This window comes from Petromyzon marinus, chromosome 28 (genome assembly GCF_048934315.1).
Source record: "Petromyzon marinus isolate PM22_M1 ecotype Great Lakes invasive population chromosome 28, UKy_Petmar_22M1.pri1.0, whole genome shotgun sequence".
In the NCBI taxonomy this organism is placed as follows: Eukaryota; Metazoa; Chordata; class Hyperoartia; order Petromyzontiformes; family Petromyzontidae; genus Petromyzon; species Petromyzon marinus.
The window spans coordinates 8,392,824-8,407,135 of NC_133694.1; the positions used below are offsets into that span (position 1 = coordinate 8,392,824).

At 42.3% G+C, this 14,312-nt stretch overlaps 1 protein-coding gene across 6 annotated transcripts in view; it reads right to left on the reverse strand.

Annotated features, from left to right (window-relative positions):
• PLCH1 (phospholipase C eta 1) overlaps positions 1-14,312 on the reverse strand; it is a 348,896-nt gene that overhangs the window by 70,646 nt on the left and 263,938 nt on the right. For all 6 annotated transcript variants that reach the window (XM_032962321.2, XM_076070313.1, XM_076070314.1 and 3 more), the window contains one exon: positions 7,499-7,702. In XM_032962321.2, coding sequence (XP_032818212.2) covers positions 7,499-7,702 — 204 coding nt within the window. The remainder of the gene's footprint in view (positions 1-7,498; positions 7,703-14,312) is intronic.

Below are 14,312 nucleotides of genomic sequence, written 5' to 3' on the forward strand. Positions count from 1 at the left end.
ACCGTGTGACAGGATTACAGGTCAAGTGATGTACATTACTGCTGGGTCATCCTGTAAGGCCAGGAAGGGGCCCTACCAATACTTCCCACTGGAAGTTAACTCATGCTCATTCAACTATAATTGACCACACTATTGGTATGAAAGTACAGTGCAAGCTTTGAAAGTATAGACACAAATACGTACATTTAGTGGAGTTGTAAAGAATACTGAAAAACACGTAGGTTTGACTGGGTGTTCATATTTTACAATGGATGTGTTAAGAACTCCAACATATATTCGTCTCAAATGAGATTTTCACAATTGATACTGAAACTGTATTCCAAGTATAAATATGTATTATTAAAATCCATACCAGACTGGAAAATAAATGGACGAAAAAGTAAGAATGGAGGGAAGGCTAGGAGGGACTGCACAACATGAAATAATAAGCACTGATTAAAATATACATTTAATTCAGTGATATAAAACAGGGCTTCCTCCATCATGAAGTTACCAGTTCTAGTCAAATTACGTAACGGTTGCTAGTAATTTAATCATGTATCCTTACAATCGGTCCAAACACATACTGACAAAAAACAATGCCCAGTAGACTCAATAATGTGTGTATGGATGAACATGACCAAGTTAATTTAATACCGCGCTTGCAACAATCGCATGGTATGGCCTGATACGATTCAGAGAAACATGCCGCCCCCTGAGGGGCTGGAGTGGATAGCAAAATGAGGCAAAAGCCACTTACAGATGTTTGGGCTAAGGCCCCACAGTGCAGAGGCATCTTCTCACCGATTAGCACAGTAATTGGTAACACCATTCACTCATCCCCAGGGTCCATCCTGTGGGGGAATTATCTGCCCATTGCTCTATATTTTTTGCAATATTGAAGAAATACAACAACAAAAATACGTACAGTTGCTTTTTACATATGTATAGGGGTTTTTTTTTTCCACCAACAAGAAAGCCATATTAGAAATGTCATAAGCTAAAATATCTAGTTGGTATTTTAGACTCCCACTGCATGCATGTTTAAGTCTGTACACAGATGGTGTAATAATAACTGCTCAGCCTGGGACAAAGCAGCAAGTTAATGACACCACACAAATGTCCCAATGTAAGCACACAGGTGTTGGAAAGTAAGAGCACCTGCAGCAGCATGCCGTTAAAATCGGTGACAAAGTATAGTTGTATCACACCAATGAATCTTAGGGATTTTGGTAAGATCATTTGCCCAATGTAATATGCTGCATGAACAGCAAGGCAATTCGCATGGGATTGTACAAACAGCAGATAATATTATACGGGGTTAACCTCGCTTAATGCGACAGTAGTAAATGCGTTCCAAAAAAAGGCACACAAAGCGAAACCGCACGAGAGAGATGCCTGCCGAGTAGCGCACACGGTACATACAGTACACATACAATGTTGTCTCACATCTGACCGCATAGCCGCGTGTAAGTAAATTCAAACAACACGTAGTGCATTGTGAGTGGAAATAGGTTCAACCACATATACGTGAGAGCGCACAAACCGAACCTGCATTTAAGCGAGGGAAACCTGGAGAAGCATCTTATGAATAACAGAAATATAATTATATAATTAGCCTCGTATAATATTTCTGCAGATGGGTAGACTGCCCAAACAGCAAGGCATTTAACATGCGATTTACAAATAGCAGAAAATATTATATACTGCCCACCAAATATAAAACGCTTGTAACTCTGATAAATGCTAAGGCAAGACTTGAACTTGAAAAAAAAACAAAGAGTAAGACTTGAGCAATTAACAGTGATAACCTCGAGGTAGCGGTGATTGTTAATTGACAGTAATTTTCAGAGCTGAGATGTAGTCGAAGGAACAGGCATGTACAATGCTCTACGTACTTGTGAATGAAGTAGATATACTTTCAAATTGGCACCACAGATGTGGTAATGCCCCAAGAAAATTACCAGGTCACGAGAAGCTTTATTTTAATCGCATGAAAATTCTGAAAATGTGAAAGCACTATTCACTATGCCTCTACAGATAAATTTCCACAGAAGCCTCAATGACAAATCTAGAGAGAATAACATTTACTGCCAGGCACAAGTTTTGAACGAAATTAATTTCTTCTTTTAGTGTTTTATTTTCTGCGTGAACTTCACAGTGCTCTCTGTTTATACGACCGAGAATGACAATGTCTTTTACTTTATTCCATTTCCACCTTCATCAGATCTATGAAATTGCTTTTCCAGTAGGCACAATGGAAAGGAGTGCATATATACACCAAGACAACGCATATATACACGCTAACTCCGTCGCCTGTTATACACGAGGTCGTGGGATTGATCCCTATCCTGACGCCTGCATATTTGGAGTTTGCATGTTCTCCCTGTGGCCGCGTAGATTTTTGTCCAGGTCCTTCGAGTTTTCCCTCCAAATTGAGCAACATGCGGAGTTTAGAGTAGCTGGCTGCCGTAAATTTCCACACGATAAGCCACTTCATTGGGCTATAATTTGTGGCCAGGTCACTTCAGAAAAATAACTATATAGCTCAGTGGGCCTTACCTGGTAAAATAAAAATAGTTTCGTGTATACGCACATGTGACAAGTGGTTATTCAATGAAGAATGTGTATATTGTTCTCGGAATGTCTTTTCCTATATACCTCAATTTATTTCACACAATGAACGTTGTCACGCTATTGTTTGTACACCAGCAAATTGTGTAGTACTGCACGTTTATATCCCAGCGTCCGTAAATTATGTCTTGCAGCTCATTTATTATGCATTAATTTTGTTTCAATGGCCTGTCTCCAACAGGCGACATTAATTAATGTTCAATGAAACGGACGAATTGCACATGGCACTTAGTCCGGTTGTGATTTCGTTAAACATCAAGGCATTATTTTAATTAAAGGTTTTCACGGGACATTTACAAATTAATTTAAGCTTCGTTTTTTTTCCAACTGTAAGGTGTTCTCATTGTTGAAAAAAATGCGTGTTGTATCATGAGGTATCACAGCATCTAATGAGATCACAATGGTTGCCTACAATGACACATTTAAATTCAACATTTAAGCTCCAGCAGTGAATATTACATTGAAGTGTTATCCAAGACAACGCATATATACACGTAATCATCTTTTGATTACAGTTCGTATATTTAACAAAAGGTGTCGTTTTATTTCATTATATTTCTGGACTCTTCAAAACCCAATTAACTTACTTTGCGCCTTAGTTAAAAAAAAATACATATTTTACTTTGCTTGGGAAATATCATACGCAATTCCTACGACAATGGCCTCAATTTAATGCGAAATCAGCTTTTACACGATTCCCTCTCCAGCAATTATGGTGCAAAATTGGCGCTTGGGCCGTGATCATAATGTGCTCTCCGCACTGTTAGATCAACCTCATTAAGTTAGCAACACACCTATTACCACCACGAGAGGAGATTATGTAAATGTCCAGGCCAGTATGCTGTCCAAGCAACCGTGTTTACACATTGCACCGGGTTACTAATTTCACATCACCTGAAAAATGCGCCCGGCTCTCGTCAAAATCTCGCAAAGCGAAGCAGTGCTTACAGACTGGAGAGACACAAATTGACGGGGTGCAGATGTAGGCATTGCGGGCAGCAGAGAGCATTGTTGTTCAGCACTCGCTCTTACCTTCACCAACCCGCACTGACCAGTGCGGTGAAAGTATGGTCAAAGTATCCCCCCCTGTCCACGTCCCCGTCCTCCCTGCCAATATTTCCAGCCACTTGACGCCGCCGTGCAGCGCTACGGCGGGCTCCACATTTCAGCCGCCCTCAGGGGAGGGCCGATTGTAACGCGGCAGGGCACGCGGCGACTCTCATAATGAGGGGCGTTAGAGGGGGGCCCTGTGTGTGGTAACGATGCACCCCGCGCTCAAGCTGCGCTCCAGCCTCAATATCGCGAACCAGCAACGACGGTGGCTGCTGCGGTTCTCGCGAAAATCATTCAAAGAGCATAATTACTGGTGCGTTTTCCAAATTGCCACCAGGCTTTCATTATTTGTGAAGTATTACACAATTACCTTATGCCAAGTCTCCACATCCCCCCCCCACCCCTTAGTAGGAAATGAGTGCCACTGTACGAGGGAGTGAAATTTTCAGACGACAGCGCAAAGTAAAAAAAAGGGCCAAAGTGAAAAACAGAAAATGATAAACAACGTAACATGCACATATCAAGATAACACGGGTACCGTACAACTATAAAACCGGCAAAAAAAATAACAGTATTACAGAAAATCCCGGTTATGTGCATATCGGTATCATATAACTACTGCATGTATATTTCATACATCTAAATATGCAAATTGCTGATCATCTTTTCATACAATTGGATTTAAATTTTAGTAAATCTCATAGCAGATGCAATATACTCTCTGATCATTTAAAGTAACTCAAATATCAAACTTCCAGTAGTTATGCCAAACATTAAACAAATAATCAGGCTCTGCCCACTTTATATGGGCTTCATCATCACACCCCTGGAGGGGAATTAATTGGTGTACTTAAATATTATTCGACTATTGATATGACCGTTGATATGTATTCAATAAAAAAAACATTACCCATCAAACTATTTGTTATTTTACCAGGTAAGGCTCACTGAGCTACATAGCTCTTTTACAGAAGCAACCTGGGCACAAATGATAGCTCAACAAGGGCGGCTTATCACGTGGACATGTATGGCAGTCAAAATACTCTAAACACGTGATGTTGATTCTAAACCTGGAGGATCCGGAGAAAAATCCACCCGACCACGGGGAGAGAGACATGCAAACTCCAAATATACAGCAGGTGTCAGGGTCAGGGTCGAACCCATGATCTCCTGCATAACATGTGAGGTAGTTAAGATCTCGCCACCATAATTATGATGACTATCACATATGATTACGTTTTAGGGGCCGTACATAAATGACGTCACGCGATTTTGGACGATTTTTTACCCCCCCCCCCCTCGTTACACGGCGTCACAAAAAGTCAGACCCCCCTCAAATATGACGTCACAAAGCTCTGACCCCCCCTCCCCCCAAAACCATATTTCCATTTTGAAAATAAAACATGCTTCAAATCGCTTTAAACTATTGTCATTGTAGTGCATATTTAATGTGGCGCTGCACTCTGCTGTTGTAGGAGTGTTGTTATAACAATTAGTGTTGTTATAACAATTAGTGTTGTTATAACAATTCTATATTTATTTAAAGTTGCGCATTTTGATGTGACGTCACATTTCTCAACCCCCCCCCCCCCTCGTCACACATCGTCACAAATGTCTGACCCCCCCCCTGAGGTGCGTGACGTCATTTATGGACGGCCCCTTAGTACGGAAATGTAGAAGTTTAGGCTTAGCCCAACCAATTTATCTCCAGGCCATACATTTTAGGTGGCGAAACTTTGCAGTATTTTTTTTATATTTAGTAATACTGTAAGCATAAATTATACTATATTTCAGTCTAATTTAAACTTTCTAGCTCGTACAGATGTTACATCATCAGTCATGGGAGTCTATACCAATTAGACTCTCCATAACAAGCTGCTAATCTGTACATTGGAATTCTTGTCCAGAAAAATGATCAGAGGGTACTCCACAAAATTCAATGAATAAGGTGTCATTTGAAATCTCATGGCACACAATGTATGTGAATGAGGTTAAAATTACAATGTCGACTCACTCGGCGTATTTACCCGGTGCTGCTTATCCGTTCAACCATTTACATCAGCATTTAACATTAGCTCCATTTCAAAATCAACCAGTGGATATGTGTGCGATTTTTATGGGTGACTGCGGATGGGGGATAGGAGCTCCGATTTGTTAACAGGCTTTCCATTCATAATAAAGGTTTTTGTTGGGTTAGATCGCGTAAGCATGAATGTGTTGTTAAACCCGCCACCACCCGACACTATCCCTCTATTTAAAGGACAAAACAGGGAGATTTCTCCAGAAACATTTCTGTACGCCCGATGATGCTGGTTGTAATTCACTGGCGAAACGTCGTACTCAGATTGTAAATGTTGTGGATTTTCTCTCCAACGCATGTTCTGTTTACATAACAAACCTTACTATTTGGCTGTGTCGGGTGGTGGTAGGTTTAATGACACATTTATATTCACGTGATCTAACGAAATGAACCTATATTATGGATGATACATTAGTCATGAAAGCCTACGTGTTAAACGGGCTTTCCACTTCCACTCAATATACACAAGACACAAAACTCCCCCTTGAAGCCTTCACAGACTGTTTGGGTAAGAGCTATTAGCAGAGTCAGAATCTTTATTTATCCTGGAGAAATCCGATGATCTATGAAGCTCTTCTTTTTCAACGGTTGTATTTAACTTCACTTGTGTTTGTCGCGGTCAAATCTTGTAATCAAAAGTTAGTGTACCTCCTGTTGTCCAATCAATTCCAAATTTTGAACACGTACTCAGATCCGGAGACAATGCATGCCTGTATGAAATTCGGCATCAATTCATCAATTAATTGCCTCCTTTTAAGCAATGACAATTTTTTTCTATCGACGGCTTATTAATTATATATTTTGGTGTTGGTCAAAAACGCCGCGGTCCCGAAACTGTGGAATCGGCTGGCACAAAATGCAGACGCCGCGTGTCTCAAGCGCCATTCACGTACTTGTCGACCGTGAGTTAAACGAAGTTGTTAATAAAAACGTTCTTTAAAAAAAAAATTAAGGAGTTTATTACAGATGTCCAGGAGGAGCGGGTCAGAAAGTTACAACAATACAAAAACACGACAGGAGGTGACAAGTACCGAAAAGGAGAAGCAAATCACAAAAGATAAAAACACGTTGCAATAGACAATAGCGAGCACTTATGAAGGCCAGCGCAGTACACGAGGGGGTGGCTGGCCGGCACCACGCCCGGGCCGCCTTTGTCTCCCCCGTGGCGATGTTTACACACCGCACCAGGCACTCGTTTGAGACTGAGTCGACCTAACGGAGGTTCCAGGACCATTTCAGATATTCGTCACTGGCGTTGGCCGTGAGAAGTAATCGAACTCGGGTCAGCGGGTTTGTAGTGCACTTGGTTAATCACTACACTGCCGCTCTCCTCAAGACGCATACATATATACAGTCTGTTCTCCTATAACGCAGTAGTTGCGTTCTTGAAGAACACCGCGGTATGAAAACATCGCACTATAATAAATAATATATAACATCGGGTATAAAGCACAGTTCGCGATAACACGTGAGATGCGTATGCAGGCTGAACAAAAACTAACGCGCATGGGTAGCACCTAGAAGCATCCAGCAGCATCCCGCCTCGTGTGATACTACGCCGAGGCAGCCGTACAACCGCTTATTCCTACTCGCTGCGACGTAGTTCCGTTCATTCGATCGCGTTATATCCAATTGGCAGTCGCATATTAAAAAAAAAAATGTGTTCCCTGATACATTCATCACGTTATATACAAAATTCGCGTTATAGGAGAACGGAGCGTAGACACAAAGAACGGGGGCGTAAGTACGTACCTTCCACACAGCGGCAGCCGGCCTGTAGCACCCAGGCGTACATGTCGGCCCGGGAGTGCGACATGAGCTGGTCGCCGGTCAGGTACGTGTTGTGGGACGAAGCGATGAAGTAGTGAGACAGCGGCTGCATCATGTCCTGGTTCACCTTGTAGTGCTCCATGTTGAAGATATCTCCCTCCGGACTGCGCATGTAGTTTGTGAAACCTGAAAACCGAATCGGATTAGCAGTACGTATGGATATTCAAAATCAGAGTATGCATTTATACTGGTGGAATCCGATGGGCTTTAAAGCTCGTTTTTTCACGGATGTCCAGTAGGCGTGGGTCAGATAGAAGTGCAGAGTATAGGAATGGTAAGCAAATGACAAGAAAATACAAATAAAATTAAACTATTTTTTATTTTAACAGATAAAGGCCCACGGAGCTCTTAGCTTCTTTTTTCAGAAGCGACCTGGCCACAAATGATAGCTCAACAAAGCGGCTTATCGCGTGGACATTAATAGCAGCCAGATAATCAAAATAATCTCAACGCGTGTTTCTATTGAATGTTTACTCAAGTGCGGTTTGATGGCTTAAAGCTTTCGTGACTGCAGGAATTCATATTCTTTGGTCTTTCGGTAAAGGATGGCAAGTTACCATTCTTGGACGTTTTAATCGTTCATCAAGCCATCCAGATATATAAACACAGACACAATTTCAACCGAGAAGATGGGTACAAACTGGGAAATCATTGGAAGGACGTTATTAACCAAGTTAAGTCATAACTGGCTGTGATGTTTAGTAGTTATTTTCGACTCTCTGGTGTTACATTAACAAGTTAAATGCCTTCACATTAACAGGTTAAATGTCTCACTAACACAGCCACCGTTGCTCGTTTTCCTTGATATGACGGTGACTCTACGATCTTACATTGACATGCTAATCTCTCACAATATAAATGGCCACCTCCATAGCTTCGTCGTCGTGGAGGTAGCTCAGCACTCCGATTTTATACTGACATGCAAATTTCTTCACTAGCCCCGCCCACTTTGCTCATGACCCTTGGGCTGCACCCATCTCAAACCTTTATAACATCCTGCCTCAGCAGCTCTCTCGCCATTTTTTCACCTGATGACGAGTGCTTGTGTTGCGATCGATACGTCGTGATATTTTTATAATTTTTTTCTATCTACGTGGCTTTACCGTAACACCCAAACAATATGGTTTATAGATGTTCATATATATATAAAACCCAGATAATGATCCCACCTTAATAAACACGCATTGCTGGGGAAAAGTGTGATTTGGCGAGCACCTATTAGCACGGTTGGCTCCGTACGGTGCGAAAGAAGTTCAGCATACCTACATGAGGATCTGGTGGGAGGGCGCTTTACCAGCCTATTCACAATGACTATATGAATGTGGAAAGGGCCTCTGCTGAGTGATGTCATCCTAAAATTACGACCAAGGGACAATAGTGCGCCAACATCAACGCAGTGGAGACAATTGCGTTGGGCCCTCGCTTGAGGCCGAGGTGATGTACAGGGGAAGCAGTGGTCGGGAGAAGTAAGACGCCAATTTATAACAAGGGCATCAGCCGCCGTCGTGTCTCTAAATATTCTTGACCGTCGAAGGGCTCTCACCCTCACCATCATCATCACCATCATCACGAAAGCTTAAAATCAAGATTGCATAAAAAGAATGTCGTAAAATTGAGCTTCAAAATACATCTGACTTAGATGACCAGTTGGTCTATCAGCACAGTTATAAAGTGAACGTTTATTCCATCGCTATAAATCTATTGGCAGTCCGGCAACACATCCTGGCACAAAACCATTTCTTGTAAATAATTTCTGTAGTATATACTATAAATGTAATGATTCATACCCACCAGCAAGTTGATGAATATTCACAATGCGGGGATATAATTTTAATGAAGTCACGTATTCCTAATTTATAGGAATTCTCTACTTGCATTATCTTTCAATGATTTATGCGTCATGTGTACAATTTTGATCGTTACATTACCATAAATGTATCATTAGCATACCATTTCCATACACTTTACATTAATGGCATATAATTTATTGTCACACACAATTTGTAACATGTAATGTGAGTGTAAAATATCATTATTAATCAATATATACATAAATATTGCCCTGTAAGCAATATACACCACCTCCAGTCAACCCTTTAAAAGTAGCTATATATTAGGAATGCAATTATGCTTCGATTCATTGATTAAAATCTATTCTTACCCTCATGATTAAAAAATTCAATGATCTGTATACAATCAACACATTTTCAATCCCTCAATGTTGTATGCAATTGGTTCATGCAATTGCTGCAGCCACCAGAGGCGCTAAATGCACTACATCGGCAACACATCAAATCAAGAATCAAAATGTGACCCTACATCATGAGAATTCAACTGGCTAGGGCAATTAAGGCAAAAGCATTACACAATATAATTCTCATTTAAATTTGATAAAGTTATACCCATCAACCATTTTCAAAATCCATTTTAACGAGTACTGTACGGTAGTTGTATTCTTGAGAATGTCGATATGTTTGGGAGATTTTTTAAAATGCCAGTGTCGAGGTCTGCGGGACATGAGAGGGCTTCAGGAGAGAGTTCGTGAGTTTTGTTAATCCTCCATTGAATGAGTGCAGACGACAGTGGTTTAATACTTGGCTCATGGTTTGGATTGCATGGCCACAGTCACACTGTGTCTCGTGTCTTGAATGTGTCTCTATGCGTCTCTATGAGTCTCTGTGTCCCTATGGGTTCACTATAAGGTAACCCATAGTGTGGGTTGCATGGCCACAGTCACACTGTGGCTCGTGTCTTGAATGTGTCTCTATGCGTCTCTATGAGTCTCTGTGTCCCAATGGGTTCACTATAAGGTAACCCATAGTGTGGGTTGCACGTGGCTCGTGTCTTGAATGTGTTTCTATGCGTCTCTATGAGTCTCTGTGTCCCTATGGGTTCACTATAAGGTAACCCATAGTGTGGGTTGCATGGCCACAGTCGCACCGTGGCTTAGGTCCTCAACGTACCTCTACGCGTCTCTATGAGTCTCCACGCCTCTCTGGGCTTCCTATAAGGTGACCAACAGTTGCACCGTGGCTCCTGTCTTCACGCAAGGGTGGCACGCAACTTTCTTGGACATCGAGGGTCACTTAACAATCCCGGTGGCGGCGTGTCGCGCGTTCTGGGGTTGTGCTCGCCGCACAGCGTCAGCTATCGCCGCTTCGCTCGGTGGGGAGCATCGCTGCCCTCGAACCCCGCTCCCCCAGCCCAAAGCCACGTGACAGAATCGGCAAGGTCAATGTCTTCGGCAGATTGCCATTTGCAGCAATGGAATTCTACGTCTCACTGAACGGATACGGTTTCAATTTTTTTTTAAATGCCCGTCATATATTCCCGCTCAGTGATGTGTGTTTGCACCCTATAGCTCAAACAATACTGCTACCGCTATGAAAAAGTCGCAAGCAATTTGTTTTATACCACCAAACTACAAATGGTATTACTTTTAAACCTCTTGTAAAAAAAAAAGAACACTATAGCCCTGTGGCAATCCATTGCTGGGTGAAGGCCTTGCCATGCCGTTTCAGTCGCGGGAAATTGTTTTTATCATACCTCACCACAATTGTCAGTACAGGTTGATGAAGTGCAGCGCGGCTCAGGGCAAATTAAAATACCACTCGCCACTGAAGTTAACCATGGCCAGGAATAAAACTCAGGTCGCCGGATTCCTAGGACGGTGAATGACCCGCTGCGCGATTGCTCCATCTTTTTTTTTTTTAGTGAAAGATGTGATGCGTTAAACAGCACAGCATGTGCTACGTGTATAGCTCACTGTAGTGTAGGACAGATTACCCTGTGGTGTTAACACGTGGCGTGATGTGACAAACAACAGCTTCAGAGTAGTTCTGCGTGGTTAACACACCCCCGGGCGGGAGGAAATCCTGGTTAATGAGGATATAATAGTGTGCAGTCGAATGTGAACCGCTGTATAAAGTGTAACGCCCAGGCACAGCATGCAGCGGTATGACCTTATGAAATTCAAGCAGGCCATTTAAATATTGCATGCCCTGTACAAAGTGCTTTGGGACAGCTCGTGACGAACACTTTTGCCGCGCACGAGATTGGAGGCTAATTCATTCGGCCAACACGGGAAATTAAATTACTCTTGAATAATGTCAATGCATTATTTTACTAATAGTATAATACAGGAATAAAAAAATGGCCAATTGTTTACCAAGGAAAGCCTCACTGAGTCACGACACTCTTTTTCAGGAGGTTCCTGCATTGGGGATGTTTAGCCAATTCCCTTCATGAGTATGACAAAAATAAGTTAGGTTTGACCCTTTCTGGCAATAAAACGGGTGTTAAGATGTTCAAACACCAAATATATGCATTTTGCAAGGAATCAAGTCTGCATTAGCCACACACAGTACTTGTGATGAACATGCAAATATGTTCAGTGGTCTGACACTGGTGAGACTAGGACCTAAAGAAGGCTGTCTCTGGTGTAGGCCAAAGACAATGCATATATTATCAGAGCATGTTTGTTTGCAAGTACTGTGTGTGGTTAATGCGAACTTGATTCCTTGCAGTAAAAAGGTTTCTATTTGGTGTTTGAACTTATTGCCAGAAAGGGTAAAACTATTCTTATTTTTTCATACTTTGATACTGGCAAAAAAGGTCCCATTTTGTAGATCACTTCATGCAGGGGTGGGGAACTTTTTTTTCTGCCAAGGGCCATTTGGATATTTATAACATCATTCGTGGGCCATACAAAATTATCAACTGAAAAATTAGCCTGTTATATTTGGTCAAACATTTAATTAACTCGCCCCTAATGCGATGGCTGGAACTGCTTCTCTTTGGTGAGGCGTGTGATGATGTTAGCTGGTATTGACGATGTTGCTACTCGCAACTGCTTTTCCACGTTTGCTCCTAGATTTATTGAATTTCGAGTCCCGCCTGCGGTTGCCTTGGCAGGGCCAGAGACCCAAATGATTCCGCGGTGCCTCATACGGCCCGCGGGCCGGACGTTACCCACCCCTGACTTAATGAGTGTTTGGAGTGTTGGTGTAAACCAGAGTACCAAGGCAAAACCCCTTGGATGCGATGGGACAACGATGCAAGCTCCCCACAGATGAATCCAAGCTCCCCCACACACACACAGCCCACATGCATTCGACGCATATGTGGGCTGAGCCCATTTCTGTACTGTCATCTCCTGGTCACCTCACAGCCTGTAGCCTTATACCTACAAAACATGGTAAGCAGTGGTGGTCACCCATCCAAACACGACCGAGGCTTCATTCTCCTTAGCATCTGGAATCTCATGAAATTGGCCACATCCTGGGTCACGTGATTATCATAAATTCCCGCCTCGGGGTACTCTAACACAATCCAACTGTAATTTTTAACATTACTTAAACTACCGGGTGATAATTTGTGCATATGAGCGTGCATGACCGATGTGTTTATATAGTTTCACATAATGACAATATGGTTAGCATGCTGCTGTTACAGCAATGTGAATAAATTCAAGTTATGAATTACTCGATAGGCTACTTTGTGGGTGTATATGTATGTTGCATTGTACATGTATGTGTAAAGATAAAACGTGTGTGTGTATATACAGTATACGTATGCACAAGATATGTATATAGCCTGCATGAACATATATACACATTATACAATGTAGAGTATAAGTGTGTGTGCACATGTGTGTTTTGACAACTTCTCTCATCCTCTCTCTCTCTCTCTGCCATTGAATAGAAGCCCACAGCGATGTACGGAGGGACAGGTACCATCAATCATGTCGGCATGATATATCACTCTGCGTGGCTAAATTAATCAAATGAATAGCGGCAGCACATGAATGGTGGGGAAGCAGCAGTGATAGCAGTGCATTGTCATTCTTTAAGTTATAGATTGTAAAAAAATCAATTTCAAAGGTACATTTTGATCATCGGCAGTCAAAGGTGATTAACTTCTGTGTGTTACAGAAGCCTGCGGAGTCAGTTGCCGTGTTTCCACAGCCAATGGGAAGTGGGTTCAACCTGGATTTCCGGTGTTGACCATGTCAGGCCAACCAGACTCTGATAGCAGGGCCACCTTGGCATAGTAGCCAGCAGCTGAAGCTTCCCTCAGAAACAGACCGGGACAACGCGGGTGGCAAAGACGGATCAAATAGCCGCGGGTCAACTTCTGAGCTTCGTGAGTGTTTTAAAAATATATATATTATTGCTCGGTTAGCGTAACCTAACACCAAGTACGTATTAAGCCGTGTTTTAGAAATGTTAAAAGACAAGTGGCAAATACATATCTCGAAAACATCAAATTCGTTTGTGATTGGGTATAGCACGAGTTGAAGAAGCTAGAGTCAGAGGCAGGCGCGGGTTGATGTTGGACATAAGTAGTCTGCAACCCACCTGTACGTCAATATCACCGAGTGAAAAATTAAAAAAGTACATTTTATTTTTTACGAACGCTTCCCTCTGGCTACGGACAGGCAGGAGGAGGGAGGGCCCACACACACAGTGACCTAGCAGCTGTGGAAGCACTGGGACGAGACACGAAGGGAGCTGGGACATCCCTTTCAAGAGTCTGATTTCTCATGGCTTCTGGAAAGCAGGGGCAAACGTAGAAACCTCCCAAGGGGGTGAGGGGGTGAGGCGGTCATGAAATTTCAGGATTTTCAAATAGGGCCCTACTTTAATAATAATAATAAAACATTCCATGTATTCTCTTTTGTCAATATCAACAATATAAAAATGTTCAATGCACCTCCCCCCTACCCCCCATTTAC